Genomic DNA, 17,906 nt, shown 5'->3' with positions numbered 1-17,906 from the left:
TTTGACAGTTCATTTCATGTTTGATAACGGGAGATGCACAATGATAAGACAATGGGTAATGTTTGTTTGATGCCTAATTCATGCCTAATACTGCATTTTTGTTTTTATTACTTTTTTTAGTTAATGAGCTACTGTGGTCAAGTTAATTCAATGTAACTTTTTAAAGTAAAGAAGTCAAAATATTTCTCTGGTAAAGTTCCTTTTTCGCCAAGGGTGATTAACTTGTGGATTCCCCTTTTATTTTTCAGCTTATTTTACTCATCCACCGTTCACATTTTCTTTCAAGTTGGTGCACTGATTCCTCTTATCAATCATCAAACAAACTTATTTTTTATGTTTCTTGTCCTTCTGAATATGCCCGAGTTTATGATTTGATGAGCCTAGATATGATTAGGGAAATATCCCTACTCAGATCCTGGATGTAAGAATGGGGGTTAACGTGCCATAGACAATGCAGATATGCATCAATGCTGCAAACTTGGAATGGGTTAAAATGCACACTGTTACGTAACAGAGTGTGCATTCAAAACCGATGAAGCACGACCAATTAAATTTTCATAGAAGTTAGATCATGAAATGAACTTTTTACTCATGAATATTTATTTGAGAATACTACCACATTTTAGAATTAATTCAGTCCTATGTCAGAGGGACATTTTTGGGGGGACGCGCTGTACTTATTATTCGGGGTGGACTTCTCCCATAAAGGTGTTTTTAATCATAAAAAGTTCATAGAATAGTCTGATTGATAATGCAAATAAAAGATAATACACAAAAACAGCCTTGATCTAAATTATTAATGGCAGTTTGTCCATAGTTCTAAAACATGTAGAAAGTATTTTGTACAAAAGTTTTAGAAATCGATTAAAAAGGTCTCATTTCCCTCTTGTACCATCGATCTGATGCAAAATCGTCGATATGTTTTTTTTTCCAAGATTTGGATGAGAGGTGGATGAATAGGTCACGGTAGTGACGGTACTCCAAGTTGTTTTGTTCACAATCCATAAAATACCTTTCCAGATACTTTTAACATTGTGTAAAATTCTGTTCTGTTTGAAAGAAATCTAGTTGGCTTTCACGAGAATATCCATGGCGTTTCTTTTTTTTCCTTTTCCCCCCTTCTATTTTCCTACATGGCTTGAACAAATCTTTTCATTATTGACCTTGCATATACCTGGATGTGATCTCAAATTTTTGCGACTGACTATATCTTTTCTTGCCTCCACGCTTGTTGATCGATCCGATAATTCACCCATCTATTCTTTTTCTATATACCTACGCCTCTAAAAAATAGATTTGTTTACCATCCAGTGGCGACGCCATCAGGGTATTTTGATTTGGGGAAAGAAGACCCAACTTTTCATTCTTAAAAGGAGATATAGGTAGTCGCTCATCCTCTTTCCCATTTTCCCTTAATGATCCATCACCCCCCCCCCCTCCATTATTTCCTCCCTAAGAAAAGTTCACAGTGGGTAGTATTTCTTGTCACGTCGCACTGTTATTGACTAATATATAAAGCCTATAATGCCAGATTTTTAACACAAGTGTATGTAGGCCTATATCTTATTGAAGCATGCAGATCTGATGAGAAAGAATTTTCCACGTTAAGAAGATAAAGCTGATCTAGACCTTTCTTGCATATTAATTTCTTCTGAAGGAAAATTTTCAAAGTTTTTCCAAATACTTTTAAAGTTTATATGATTGTCTATAAGAAGTGGTTAATCAGCATGTTCACTACTTTATTTATAATCCGTTTGATTGTTGGGTGTTTAGCCTGCATACTTGGTATACCTGGTAACATAGCAATTGTCGTCGTCTTTACAAAGCAAGGTATTAAGAATGCTACCGATGTTACCTTCATCGCCCTTGCAGTTGTCGACGTCATTGCTTGTATCATGAACGGGATGAAGATACCCATAGCTTTCTTTCATGATGAGCATCCTTGGGCATGTTATATCGAGGTGATTGGAGCGAGATCACCTCTCTATGCCGGATTGTTTTTGACCATCTCGATAGCGTTTTATCGCTACCAAGCGGTATGTAAGCCATTTGACAGACGATTCGGACGACGAGCTTCCACACTGGTCTCTATCTGTTGTCCCATCATCGCCTTCGGTCTTCATATACCGTTCTTTTTCATCACAAAGTCTCTAAAACGTCGTGGGCAGTATGGATGCAATGTATACGGTGATATTTCTTGGGGGCGTGACGTATATGCCAAGTCTCAAGCAATTGTATTCTTTGTTTCTGCGTTGGTTATAACAGCTTTATATATTCGTATTTACAAGTTCATTCGTGCTCATCAGATCATTCGTCAACAAATGACCAACATATATAGTTCCGATTGCCAAGGACGTCCAGGTGAAAATATAGATACAAAAGCCGACTCTGTCCTTTCAGTAAGTGGCGATATATCAAAATCAGATATTACCGTTTCAGCAGAAGGAGAATCCATCGGAATTACTGAAATGACATCTTCAGTAGATATCAAACCAGCCAAATTGAAGAAGGCATTCCAGAAAGCAACAAGTCACAAGATGAAAGGATCATCAAAGAAGCTCCATAGCCACCAATCAGACCATAAAACAACTCAAGTCGTCATCATTATTACCGTCTTGTTTTTTCTTCTCTGGCTCCCGAATATTGTTATCGATCAGATTCCTAATGATCAAATCACTCGCATTCTCTTGGCGAAAGACAACGGATCTCTCATATTTTATTTCACTCTTCAAGTCAAGTATATTAGTCATATCACCAATGTATTTGTTTATATTTTGGCATTCCGTCGTTTCAGACAGACATGTTGTCGTTTATTTTAATAGTTACATTGTCATCAGTGAGTATATCATGATGATAATAATACAGGACCATAGGCTGATCCAGGGAGCCGAGCCCCCCCCCCCCCCCCCCCCCCATTGGCGGAGTAAAACAAGGAGGGAAAAGAGAGGAGAAAAGGAAGAGGAGGAAGACAAGTTAATAAAATAAGATGAGGGGAAGACTTGGAAAAGAATAAAAAATATTTCATGTCACTATATAAAATTTTCGCTCGCGCTCGCATTGCCTGTTAGGTGATTGGTTTTTCACATCTTAGCAGCTTTATTTCTACAATTTTCTGTAATTGAGGTATCAAATCAAAGAGCAGATATTGAACTTTTTTAGGCATGTGATTTTCTTTTTGAAATTCAGATACCCCCGCCAAATGAGTTTTTGGTATCCTTTCTTCAAATTGTTTTTGCTCACTCATGCGTGAATGAGAAATAATCTAAGTAATATCAGATGAAAGAGGAGATTATAAGCTTTACATTGGTAGGTCATTTGTTTATTGTATATATGATTAAGTTATGATAAATCATCGCTTAATTTCGGTTTCGTTTTTCTGGGACGCACTGTATATATATATTTCAAAATAAAACAGCTGTGAATAATATAAAGGAAAGTGGTAAATTAAACCAACTTTAGTTTACAGAAAAACACTCAAAGTGGATTTAGCTCCTTGGGTAATTATATGGTTATTCGTCTGAATTCGTGTGATTTGTATCTTTTGACATGCCTAAAGTATAACTTACGAAGAATTCAAGTAAAGGAAACTCACTAATATGAAGCAGAAACTAAGTTAAATTTTTATTTTAAGAAAATAAGGAAGATACTGTCGTCTCTTTTCATCTTCACGTTTTCTTCACGGCTTCCTTGGTGGAAAGTATAGTATCCATAATTACTGCACAATTCGTTTTCTCATTATTGCGATATACTTTGTGCCATTGAATCACCATGATCACAGAACAAATATATTACTTCTTGGATGTGCTCAATAATTAACCTTATTTTGTTGAGAGAATATTTATTATGAGAAAAATTTATTATGAGAATATTTATTATGAGAAAAATTGTATGAATTCTTCAAAAACTAGATATTATGTTAAAGATAAGTATCTGTGGTTTTGAGGATTTACATTACATTACTTTCAAGGATGACGACATGGCCATGCGCAGCAAGGGGCAGTTGCCCCCCCCAAAAAAAAAAAATATATATATATATATATATATTGAAAATTACAATTTTTTACTGAAAATTTTCACATAATTCACCAAAAGTATGCAAGAAATTTTTCAATTCCACTTTAAAAAAGGGGCAAAAGCGCCCCAATGACAAGCTCGGTCACTTCTCTCCCTCGCTTTAGAGTTTTCTTTTAAAAGTTGAAAAAGCTGCCCCCCCCCCCCCCAGGTGAAAAATTTCTGCGTACGGCCGTGGACGACGATGGTAATGATGGTGGTGGTGGTGGTCATGAGAATGATTGTGATTATAATGACGATAATGAATATGATGATGATGATGATGATAATTGATGTCGCTTTTGCTACATGACTGCTGTTAATTATTAATATGATGGTTGTGGTGGTGGTGGTAGTGATGTGTTAATGATGACGATGATAATACTGCTGATGTTGCTGGTGCTGGTGCTGCTGCTGCTGGTGGCGGTGATGCTGCTGATGATGATGATTATACCGATGATGTTGCTGGTGCTGCTGTGCTGCTGCTGATGAAGAAGCTACTGCTGTTGCTGCTGATGATGATTATATCGATGCTGCTGCTGCTGCCAATGAGTAGTGTAACGAGCCAAAAATTTTGAGGAGGCGAAAAAATTGCGTATGGGGCAAAATATTATGAAATAAAAAAGAAACTTTTAATACAAAAATCTAATCATCCTCTTTTTTTTTTCTTTGCCGTGAATATTAAATGTTTCCTCACTCGTGTTTCTGAAAAGGGTTATTTTCATTGCATTGTCCGTATTTGACTTGTCACTTAAGTTGTTTTTATCTGATTGTTTCTCCGATATAATGGCGGGAATCATTTTTTAAATATTTAATTTCATATTATTTGTATTATATACAGCTATCTGCCATCGAACAGTCGATTGCTAAAATAAAGTTTTGTTGAAGCTCATGCTAAAGCACTGTAGAATGCAATACTTTTTGTTGGATGCATTCTCTAAATATATCGTTATCAATATTATCGTGAACAAATTATGCTTTGCATTGGTAATGATTGAATGCTGAGAGACAAAAAATGCCTACATTTAGTTATTAATGAAACAGAGTTTTTAGGCAATTCTAATTTTTTTTTGCTTTTTCTTTTCCAATTGCGTTATATTGTATAACATCTCTGCCCGCTGGCGAGGAATTTTTAGATTAGAACGAAAATGAAATAAATATGTAGGTAGAGAGAACAGAGAAAGAGGAACAGAGGGAGAGACAGATTCAGTGAGAGAGGGGGGGTTGGAGGGAGGGGGGAGAGACCGACATGTATGCATAGAGAGGGAGAGACAGGGGGGATTCGGAGAAAGAGAGGAATAAATGGAAGAGGGGTTAGGAGGAGGAGGAGGAGGGAGATGAGGAAAGTGGATGGGGCCAAGGAATTTGTGCATGGTAATCTTCATTTAGGCCTTCCATAATTATGGGGATATATATATATCTTCTTCGACACAACTCCACCCTTAAAAGCATAACCATTTACTGCTCCAGTGGCAAAACATAATTGGATTCAGTGGAGAATACAGGATTTGTGGTAATGATATCTGCCTTTTTCAAAATAATAGAAGGACCTATTTTTTTTTCGTAGCGCAGCTAATCAAAATGGCAAAACAAAAGGCCTATTCCCCTCATTGTTTGGTTCTGTTTATCACCGTTCGGGGGCAGATGCAGCTTCCCCCCGATCATCAGCGGCTCGAACTGAGAACCGGGTTGGTGGAGGTGGTTTTATTAAATACTTAAAGGAAACCAAAACCCAAGAGAAGAAGCAAAACTGTTTGAAAGAGTAAAATGAGAGCAACAATTTAAGACAAGTTTCATCAAATTCGGTTTAAAAATAAGCAAGTTAGGGACGTTTAAAAGTCTTGTTGTACTTTCTATGGGGATCTTCAAATTGGCAAACTTGCTTCAAAATGGCTGATATGTAGACAACTCTCCATTTGTTTTGTACACAAATTTTCAGATTTCCCCCTTTATTTTGAATATTTCACATTGTCCTGACCTTAAAAAATGTGGTGTCAAAAAAATTCCCATGACATAATTATGTTAGGCTCAGAAGGAGGCAAGATGAAATTTGAAAGATAATGGGGAAAATCTGAAAAATTGCGCAAAACAAATGGAGAGTTGTCCACAAAATATGCCATTCTAAACCATGGTGTGGCCAATTTGAGGAACCCCATAGAAGTAGAATAATACTCTTTAAGCGTCCCTGACTTGCTCATTTCTTAACCGATTTTGATGAAACTTATTATAAATTGTTCCTCCCATTTTAATCTTTTCAATAAAATTGCTTCTCTTCTTGGGTTTTGGTTTCCTTTAAAGGGATGATCCAGACTGGAGATATTTATATCTCAATAAAAATTCACTGAGCAAAATACGGAAAATTTGATCAAAATCGGATAACAAAGTTATAAATTTTAAAGATTTGCATCATTCCGGTGAAACAGTTCTAGGCATGCCTTCGTAAATATTCATTAGGTGGGCTGATGATGTCCATATGGAAAACTAGCGGACAGAAGGTCCTCGCTGCACGCGCGCACCCTTATAACACGCAGAATTCCCTTGCATTATACCCTCTTTTCACAAACAAATGTGTATCAAGGACAAGCGTTGATTCAGATAAAATTTCCGCCCCCCTGAAATGAATGGTAACAACTTCTTCTATCAGATGACCATAATTTTTTTTACATTCAGTTGGTGGGAAATATGGCACTTTACTACACTAAAATCACTCAAAACCATCCATAGTCAGGAATATGTATTGGGATAATGGGTTTGGGGGACATTTTTATAGTACCCGGGTGGATTATATCCGTCGTCACATCGGTGGGTGGTGGTATCATGAATTTCCGCCCAAATTATAATAAAGGGCACATTGTAAGGCAAATACTCATGAAAGAACCATGGAGATTGGTTAATAAGGAAATAGGGCACTTTTATCATCAAATCAGAGGAGATTTTCTTTGTGATAGTGATGTCCGAAGAGCAAACCTACACTCGTGACGGGTCCATTATGTATACGAGGGGTGCATCCTATAGCTTACCACTGCATAGCTAAGTCTGAAAATTAAGTTTTGCTTATTTCTTTCATTTTATAATGATGTTTAAATGTTCAAACAACAATAATTCATAAAAATTGACTCAAAATATTGCAAATTAACGCTGAAACATTATCTGTGTATACATCTTATCCCTCTGTAATGCTATTTCCCCCATAAAGCCGCAATGGAACATTCCGCACCACTAGTCATACGATGATCGCGAGGTCTGCAAACGTCGTCTGCTATGTTTTTACATGTCCGGTACACTGCATACAAGTTTTCGATATATATCCCCACTTCTTTTTATTGTATTTTATTATATGACATTAGGTTTATTCAAATTTTTTCTACCAAGAACTATAACGATATTATTGTATAGGCAACTGATTAAGTGCATTGGTTATCTATTGCCGCAACTTATTTCATCATAATGGAGACACATCATTTACACGTGTATGACAAAATGAATAATTATGATTTCATGTAACATAAGAAAAAGGAAAGTGGGGATATTAAAAATTATTTTTATATAATAGACGTAAAAAATTCCTTTATCCCTTCTTTCTTTCTTTCTTTCTTTCTTCATTTCTGATTTTCCTTTGTTTAATATTCCAATTGTTTGTTAATATTTGTAATTTTTATAGTAAAACTATCACTACACTTATAAGCAGTGTCAAGGTCAATGCAATGGGTCTTAGTTCATCAATCCTATAGGTGGGTAAGACTTTGGCACAGGTACAATTTCCGGAAGCATTTCCGGAAGCATTCGCAGTTTAGACGGTATTTTTAATATCAGACTTTTGTTCGTTTTAGCCGCATTTCAGACTGTTTCAAGCCTACTAGCAACACTTTATAAAAACGAGCACATGGACCCCATATATTTTTTTTATGTTTTAACGTCTTCAGAATGAATTCCTCTACAAATATAGAGAGTAGGATGAAAATGACATGGACTTTGAGTGTTTGGGAGCAGACTGAACTAATGAACCGTTCGAATTTTAGACGGTATTATTAGAATATGCATGTTTTCGGCGCATAGTCAGGTCATTTTCTAGCCACTCTCGCAACAATTTGGACGGATAGTTTAAAAAACGAGCACTATATGGACCCCATATTTTTAACTTCCCTATTAACACCTTCGCTATGCATTCCTTTACAATTTTCCCAAATTATTTTGATGAAAATTACATGCATTTTGAATAAAGTGCAGCTTAAACTATACTTTTTTTTATTTTCGAGTAGATTCACGTCTTTTGAAGATTTTTTTGGGGAAGTTTATGCACGTTCTTGTCAAAATAATGAGGGCGCTGCTGACTCCAAATAGATATAGTTTTGCCAATTAAAAGATATTCTCCTACTTTGGTATATGATATTATGAATGTTTGATATGAAGTTTGATGCGATATGGACAGAGTTAAGATGATTTAAACTCATTTGGTGAATTCGTGCAGGTCTAAGGGTGGCATACATTGATTCTTTTGATTGCGCAACATTTCATATCATTCAAATACGGCGACTTTGAACTCCCGTAGAAAAAAATAAGCACATGAACCTATATTATTTTTTGCATATTCATGATGCATATAATACCCCTTTCATAAACCCAATAAAACACAATTATGCGGCTAATAGCAGCATAATTTGGTCGTAAAATCAGAGGAGGACAAGAGTTATCCGCATTGTTCTGATGCTGCTATTATCTGCATAATAGCGGCATCGGGACAAGATTTTGAGTTTATGAACGTATTTCCAAATAATGCGGATAATTGCCATGGTGCGGTCACAAGGTCACCCTTTTCCAACACAACCGCATTGGAGGGGGCGTGTCCAGTTGTCATGACGATTATCCGCCTTTTTCAGGACGGGCGCTCGTAAAAATAATTTATGGAGTTTGTGAACGCAATTTTTATTGAATTATCCGCATTACTCTTAGGCGGCTAATTGGAGGATATGTTTTATTGGGTTTATGAAAGGGGTATAAGGCAAAGTAACTCTCTGCAAAATTGGGTGAAAATGACATGGACTTCGACTAAGGTTGGCCATAAAGGTTTCTCTATATAGCTAACAAGGTTAAATGCGAGGAACACGCATAGTGTGAAACAGTAGCGTATATACGCAAGATTTTTTTTAAGGGGTGGCGGGTTCAAGCCCCCCCCCCCGGGGGGGCACTTCCATTGACGAGTAGATACCATGCGCGACCAAAAAAAAAAAACACATAAAAGGGATCTCTTAAGATGGTGTCTAAAACACTCAAATAATGAAAAAGGGGTATAAATTTCGCCAGGGAATCGTGTTTACGGTCCAATTTACAAGGATATGAAAAGACTAAAATACTTTATAAAGGATGTACTTTATATGCCCCAACACTACGTGTTTAGGGTCCGATTTGAGGGAGGTTAGTGGGGTGGTACTAAACCCAATGGAAGTGCCCCCCCCCCCCCCGAGGTTCAAGCTGAATGAAATGTTGAAAAAAAAAAAAAAAGAAAAGAAAAGAAAAAAAAGGTCTCCAAAAAATCATAGGGGGGGGGGTTGAATCTTTGTAACCACCTCCTGCGTAAGCCTATCCAGTCTTCATGGACTTCACTTTTTTAGAGGGGGGGATGGTTTGAAAGATCACAGAACTGATAAAAAATATGGGGATGACTTTTTTTTTGGGGGGGGGGGTTAATGGAAGGAATTATTTCCTGTAGAATAAAATCATTTAAAAAAGATAGGAAAATCATATCGTCGAAATACGACAGATCATTGCCGAAGTCAAGAGGCCTATAAATGCACTGGCTTCAGTCTCTGAAGCAAGGTTGGGGGCCCGTTGGGGTATTATTACAACTGTACAGGTCATAGGTACCGAATTACATAACTATAATACAAGAAACAGCCATTTCAACTTTTTTTACTAGAAAGGGTAGGTATTGGCAGCCCCTTTTATTACAATGCTATAAAACATTGGAATTTATTCCCAATGACATGAAGGGTATTGCAAGAATACCTTTCACTTGAGATTAAAAGAGAAGAGGCAAATGATATGTTATACGGTTGATTTAGCCGTTGATTTAGCCTGAATACTGGGGCCCGTTTCTCAACACATGGACAAGTTAGTCATATCTTTATCCACCAACCACGGAGTTAGTTCCAATCTTACTAAACCTGTTTCTCGAAAGGCTTCCTAACTAGAATACCTTGATATCGATACTATCAGTAAAAAGAGCAGACGAGACGGAGCCTTAGTCACAAAATATCATAATTTTCAAAAAGAAAAATTATGACAAAATTGCAAATATTGTGATGAATTGGGAAATAAATCTTTTCAAAATAATAGCACAGGTGAATTATGCAACATACATACTTAGACCATGAAGACTGGAGCATTAAATTGCAAAGAAAATTAAATTATGAATAATTCATTTCATTCGAGAGGCGCGATAGCTCAGTCGGTAGAGCGGGGGTTTCGGATTCCAGTGACCCGGGTTCGATTCCCAAGTGGTGCGCTAGTGCCCTTTGGTAAGGCATTTATCCTCATTACCAGGTCCCTCGGAGAGGACCTTAAGCCGTTGGTCCCCTGGTTGCTTGCTCACAGGCATTCGTGCTTTCTTAGCAGTCAGGTAAAACAACCTCGGTATAACATAACATGACTAAGAAATCACTTGTGGACGTTGAGATGGGTACCCCCGGGATATCCAATTTTAATAGTTTACGAAAGTAAACCATAACGGTTTTCTTTGTAAAATGATGACAATACGGTCTTTTACGATTCCAAATGTCATCAAAATATAGTTTAACGAAACATTTTTAATCATTGATACCGAAACATACGATATTTGACAAATTACCCAGGTAACAAGCCAACGTTGGCTCCACGTTGGAATCTTGAAAGTCGTTGGACGTTGGGAAAACTTGATGGATTAACGTTGAATCGACGTTGGAAACTAGTTTGATGGAAAGATGATGGACAATCAACAATGACACGACGTTGGCAACGTTGGAAACTTGTTAGTTGGAGAGTTGTTGGACAGTCGACAATGTCACAACGTTGGAAACACGTTTGATTGGATAGTTGTTGAACAGCCAGCAAAGGCACAACGTTGGCAACGTTGGAAACTAGTTCGCTGGAAAGTTGTTGAACAACCGACAATGGCACAACGATGACAAAGTTGGAAACTAGTTTGTTGGAGATTTGTTGGACGGTCGACAATGGCACAACGTTGGAGACTAGTAAGTTGGAGAGTTGTTGGACAGTCGACAATGTCACAACGTTGGAGACACGTTTGATTGGATAGTTGTTGACAGCCAGCAAAGACACAACGTTGGCAACGTTGGAAACTAGTTCGCTGGAAAGTTGTTGAACAATCAACAATGACACGACGTTGGCAACGTTGGAAACTTGTTAGTTGGAGAGTTGTTGGACAGTCGACAATGGCACAAGGATGGAAATTAGTAGGTTGGAGATTAGTTGGATAGTCGACGATGACACAAGGTTGGCAACGTTGGAAACTAGTTCGCTGGAAAGTTGTTGAACAACCGACAATGGCACAACGATGACAAAGTTGGAAACTAGTTTGTTGGAGATTTGTTGGACGGTCGACAATGGCACAACGTTGGAGACTAGTAAGTTGGAGAGTTGTTGGACAGTCGACAATGTCACAACGTTGGAGACACGTTTGATTGGATAGCTGTTGACAGCCAGCAAAGACACAACGTTGGCAACGTTGGAAACTAGTTCGCTGGAAAGTTGTTGAACAATCAACAATGACACGACGTTGGCAACGTTGGAAACTTGTTAGTTGGAGAGTTGTTGGACAGTCGACAATGGCACAACGATGGAAATTAGTAGGTTGGAGATTAGTTGGATAGTCGACGATGACACAAGGTTGGCAACGTTGGAAACTAGTTCGATGGAAAGTTGTTGAACAACCAACTATGGCACAACGTTGTCAAAGCTAGAAACTAGTTCGATGGAGATTTGTTGGATAGTCGACGATGGCACAACGTTGGAAACTGGTAGATTGGAGATTAGTTAGATAGTATACAATGACACAACGTTGATAAAGCTGGAAACTAGTTAGATGGAAAGTTGTTGAACAACTGACACTGGCACAACGTTGGAAACTGGTAGATTGGAGATCAGTAGGATAGTCGACGATGACACAACGTTGGCAACGTTGGAAAGTTGTTGAACAACAGACAATGGCACAACATTGGAAACTAGTGTGTTGGAGATTTGTTGGACAGCCAACAACGTCACAACGTTGGAAACGCGTGTTTGATTGGATAGGTGTTGAACAGCCAACAAAGGCACAGCGTTGACTACGTCGGAAACTAGTTCGATGGAGAGTTGCTGAACAACCGACAAAGGAACAACGTTGGAAACTATTTTCTTGGAGATTTGTTGGACAGTCGACAATGGCACAACGTTGACAAAGTTGGAAACTAGTTTGATGGAGAGTTGTTGAACAACGGACAATGGCACAACGTGGACAGCGTAATTGGAATAGTTTATTGGAGAGTTGTTGACAGTTAACATTGACACAATGTTGGAAACTATAGTTTGTTGGATATTTGTTTGACAGTCAACATAATGTCCCGGCATAATATACACAGTGTTGAGAACGTTAGAAACTGTTTCATTGGAGAATTGATAATTGATAAAGTTGGCGGAGTACAGCAAGTCTGCATATGCCGACTTAACCCAAGACAAGACAAGACTACTCGCATAATTTCCAATGGGGCCAAGGGGGGGGGGGGGGGTCGATCAAGTAAGTTTGCTTGTCTATCCATGTCACCCTTGGTATCCCCCAGCAATAAGGGGAAAAGAAATCGAGAGAGAAGGAAAATAATGGGAAGGGAAAGAGGAACTAAAACTAAGTCTAAGGGGAAAACAAAAATAAAGATGGGGTAGAATAGAGAGGCTGCATGCACCGGGGGATGCAAATGTGTCGATTAATATAGAAAATAAAGAAGAAAAACAAGAAAAAAAATGTAGTTCAAGACCAGAATTTCCAGAAACGCCCTCGTCCTTTGCAGCTGGCAAGGCCTTTCACAGTAAGTACGAGATATGTCATAGGCCTACCGTCACATAACTAGAAGAAATTGAAGAAGGAAATACAAGCATCAAATGTGCCTATTTAAAAATACCATACTATTCTGATGCGCAGAATTAGTCGCGACGTCGGACTCCTTCTGTCATGTCTGTGTAGTCTGCTTCCTTCAATTTTGAACTTGAAGAATCTGGCAGAATTTGGACTGGATAGTGGATATAGATAAGTAAATTCCAGAATATCTAGTGATCTGGAACAGTACTTATAAGCTGCACATTTAGGACCTACAATCTACAGTGGAATTTTCTTTGCACTTGCAGATAATCGGTAACTGCAACCATTGATCCCCTCCGAAAGAGCCCGGAGTCAGCTTCTGTGCGCGTACAGTCCGACGCTAGTATATTCGTGTACTGTAAGTAGTAGTAAAGTAGTACTTAACACCAGTCACTGCACAGTATAACATACTAACTAACCTCGTAATTAGCTTGTGTGAGTGACTAATACTAACCTCGCAATACGTGTGAGTGGGAACGAGTATGCGATACCAATGGCAAGGCAACAGTCATTGGATGATTTTCAAAATTCAAGTACAGTGTTGAAATCTGGTGTTGGTGTAACCCAGGCACCCAAGGGTTCATTACATGCCGCCGCGCACAGAAAAATCAAGCCATAGAAGTCGTGTGTTGTGGACCCAAGAAGTGAGATCCCAGCACGTGCGACCCACTAGTAAGAAATCCACTGCCAAACGCGGTTCGTGGTGCGAGGTTAGTATACTAATACTAACCTCGCAATACGTGTGAGTGTAACCCAGGGAGCTCCGGCCCGCTGCGCGGGCCGGAGCTCAGGGGCTTACCGTGTAATTCACCATACCCACGGTAGTAGCGTGAAGTATGGTCTAAATAATTATCCGAATAAATAGTTAAAACAGAAATTAAGCACTTACCACGATTATATGGATGAAGGTCTAACGAGTGGCAGCTTCCTGACATCGAGGCACAGACTGGAACCTAAAAAAACGAAAAGTTCTGTCGCGGTAGCTCTCCTCTTTCAGAATTCAAAACAAAATGGCCGATTGAGACCGAGACTAATAGCACTAGTGCATATAGACTATGTCAAATTCGCGCATGCGCCCTACACCCTCGGTACCGGTCTCGAGCGGCCATTTTGCTATGAATTCTGAAAGAAGGAGAGCTACCGCGACATAACTTTTTTGAGGTTCCAGTCTGTGCCTCGATGTCAGGAAGCTGCCACTCGTTAGACCTTCATCCATATAATCGTGGTAAGTGCTTAATTTCTGTTTTAACTATTTATTCGGATAATTATTTAGACCATACTTCACGCTACTACCGTGGGTATGGTGAATTACACGGTAAGCCCCTGGGCTCCGGCCCGCTCAGCGGGCCGGAGCTCCCTGGGTTAGTGTTGGTGTTGTGACAACACCGTACTTGAATCAGGCTGGTGTTGAGATTGACCTCGGAAAATAAGGTGTATTTCCGGCAGTTTGTGTTGAAGGCTGGTGTTGATTGTCATCTGCTGAACCCAACACTGAACTGTGGCTGCATGGTGTTGATGATCTACAAGCAATTTCCCCATTCAGCAACACCGACGTACCCCAGGGATTGGGAGAATCGTGATTTAAAGTTCAGTGTTGGTGTTGATGAACTGTAGCTTACGAACAGGGGGCGAACACGACGAACCATCTCCGTAAAATTATCTTTTGCATTTAAGATGAGAGCAAATCATTAGAGTTTTAATACATTTCAATGAAAAATAATATTACGCTTGATGTTGGAGCTCAGTTCAGCAGCCCTTTCACGCTCTCAACACCGTACACCGTACTTGAAATCACCCAAATGACTTGCTACCTGGCATTCCTGCCTTATTTATTATACGCTGCCTTGAATTGACTTGGTCGGTCCTGCCTGGCCTAGCCTGGACCGAGTGTTTTCCAACTGCAGTCAAACCTGTAGTTGCTATGTGAGGCATGCTACACTTGACGCTGAAATATCATTTAATAGTTATGGCACGAGCGAGACTAGGCCATGGCCATGCATATTGAGATATAAGTTGACTTCTATCTTAATCAAAAAGAGGCACTCTTTAGTTACAGTAGGCAGTAGCTACGTTACTCTGAGTGAGGCCAAGTTACGCGACCTCCTTTTTTGATTTTGTAAATACTGAGAGACTGCAATTACACATGTGAGTTTTTGTGATGATTACTGACGTTGCAATTGGCATTGCATACCGAGTCATTAAACAATTGTAGACAGAAACAGAGATTGCAACTCGCAAGAAAATGTAATACATCTTAATTTTTATTACATATGCATATGTTTTTTTGGTATTAGTCTTGTTTGAGAAAAAGAGGATGTCAAAAAAGTTTGAATGCTACAAAGGCCTCAATAAATATCACACGTAATTCTTTTGATTCCTCTTAATTATGTGAAGAGACTTGTAACAGAAAGAATGAAAAGAAATGAATAGCTGTAATAATAGTTGTAATGTTTTTTGATAGAATCATGAACAGATTACAGATGATGATGGCACAGTGTTGAAAACTGTTTGATGGAGATGGCGCATCGTTGGATTTGTTTAGAATTAGACCAACAAAGAATCAACGTTACAACAACATTTAACCGATATTAGACAAACATTGAATCAACGTTACGCCAACGTTGGACTAACATTGGACTAACATCAACATTGGACCAACATTATACCAACGTTGGATCAACGTCACCCAACGTTGGACCAACATTGGACCAACGCTGCCATACCTGCCTCATCTGGACAATGATTATGCACTCATGAATATTCATTACATCAGTAAATGACCAAAATTTTAGGTAATATTGCTATAATAATTATAATATTTATGTTTATTCAATATTTCCACCATGAAAAGTTTCAGAAAAGTATGTGGCTCCATTACCATATCATTTATAATCAAAACATATTATTCTAAGTGAAATATTCTAGGTTAAGTGTGGAAAATGATATTAACTGTATTCTGCCAAGTATAGCAAAGTTGCTCTATATATAGGAGTCAATGACAGGATACAGTGGATAGGTGTAGGATGATAGGAATAGGATATAGGATTAGGATGTAGGATTTTAGGATAGGATAAGACATGATGATAAAGATTTGAGTGTAGAGTTGTAATGGTGGACTTCACCTTGAAACCAATTAATGTTTTGTTAATTACTGCCATACGTTGGAATAACGTTGGAGCAATGTTGGAGCAACGTTGTGACAACGTTGTAACAACGTTGGAGCAATGTTGCCAGACAACGTTGGAGCATTGTTGCTGGACAGCGTTGAACCAACGTTGTAAACATAGTTGGACTGACGATGTATGCAAGTGCACGTCCATCGCTGCTTCAACGTTGCCCATCAACGTTGCAGCAACGCTGTTATTGATGACTCAGCCGACATTATACCAACGTTGGAGCATTGATGGTGGACAACGTTGAACTGACGTTGGAAATGTTGTTGGTCTGACGATGTATGGACGTGCACTTCTATCGATGATGCAACGTTGCTTACCAACGTTGTAGCAATGTTGTATTTGAATATTTAGCCAACATTGGATCAACGTTGCCAGACAACGTTGAAACATTGTTGCTGGACAACGTTGAACTAACGTTGGAAATGTTGTTGGTCTGACGATGTATGCGCGTGCACTTCTATCGATGATGCAACGTTGCATGGCCTGCCAACGTTGAGGCAACGTTGGGAAAAAATTTCCCAACGTTGATCCAACGTTGGTCCAACGCTGTATTGTTACCTGGGTATATGCATAAATAGTGTTAGGGGGTTAGTAGTAATTTAGTATTTATCCAACTGTTAATAGGGGTCTGAAAACAACAAATACGAGTTTAGTTATGGATGGCCTGACGTGGTAGAATCTTTATCGATTAAATCATTTTACTATTTCTAAATGAATGGTTTTGTGGCGTCTTACCAACAGTTTTTTATAGTTTCTTTGTATTACAATTATCATTGAATGCATTATCCCACTTGTTTTGTGATGTAATTTCAACCTCTATGATTGATTACGTAAGATTATAATTTTAAAATTTCTAGGCACTTTTGCATGTCAGAGTCTACCCACGTGATGCCACTACGTCATTAAGAAAGAAGTTACGATATGACAGGTTCGGAGGTGTCATAAATATTTAGTGAGGTTGTTTTTGTACCCGATCTTGGTAAAGAGGGCTTCGTGAAACGATTAGCGGACAAGTAGCTCACTATCTCCGATTTAGTCAAGAAGTTAGACTTATGACGATGTTGAGAAACGGGCCCCTGACCACGTTCTTTTCTCTTCTTTACCAGATATTATTATTTATTTCACATAGTTTGATTGAAGTTTTTTGATCGAAATGTCCTTTCTTCTATTCTTTCTATTAAATTTTCTTTTCTCTCTTCCTTCTAATCTCCTCTCCGTGTTGTTATTGCTGTCGCTTTGCTGTTCATCTTCTCCTTATTCTTTTTCTTCTTCATCCTTTTTCTTCCGTAATTCTCCTTCTTCTCCTCCCCCTCCTCCAACCGCGTAGCCGGGATTTCATTTTGGAGGGGGCGGTAAATGCACGCGAAGCGTGCCAACACTTACAGAGCGCGCGAAGCGCGCTCCCTAGGTGGTGGGCATGGTGGTGGGTGCAGGGAGGGGGAGTTTCCCCCTCCCTCGCGAAGCGCGAAGCTTTTGGTGTTTCATAAATTAAAATGAAAAGGAGCCGTCTCTATTAATTGTCTCTAGTACCTATATCAGCTCCAATTCAGTTGACAATATTGTGATTTTGAACCTTT

At 38.7% G+C, this 17,906-nt stretch overlaps 1 protein-coding gene across 1 annotated transcript; it reads left to right on the top strand.

Moving 5' to 3' along the window:
* The first annotated feature begins 1,617 nt into the window (after nt 1-1,617).
* Nucleotides 1,618-2,894, top strand: LOC129283841 (uncharacterized). The gene has a single exon (XM_064097505.1). The coding sequence runs from the start codon at nt 1,698-1,700 to the stop codon at nt 2,817-2,819; it is 1,122 nt and encodes a 373-aa protein (XP_063953575.1). The 5' UTR covers nt 1,618-1,697; the 3' UTR covers nt 2,820-2,894.
* The last annotated feature ends 15,012 nt before the right edge of the window (nt 2,895-17,906 follow it).

The sequence above is a fragment of the Lytechinus pictus genome, chromosome 3, assembly GCF_037042905.1.
Source record: "Lytechinus pictus isolate F3 Inbred chromosome 3, Lp3.0, whole genome shotgun sequence".
Lineage (NCBI taxonomy): Eukaryota > Metazoa > Echinodermata > Echinoidea > Temnopleuroida > Toxopneustidae > Lytechinus > Lytechinus pictus.
The sequence above is the reverse complement of the archived record's forward strand: the minus strand, read 5'-3'. Positions and strand labels throughout refer to the sequence as shown.

Bases quoted from the DNA above. Each gene is read 5' to 3' on its own strand.
- LOC129283841 (XM_064097505.1), top strand. From the start codon at position 1,698: ATGATTGTCTATAAGAAGTGGTTAATCAGCATGTTCACTACTTTATTT.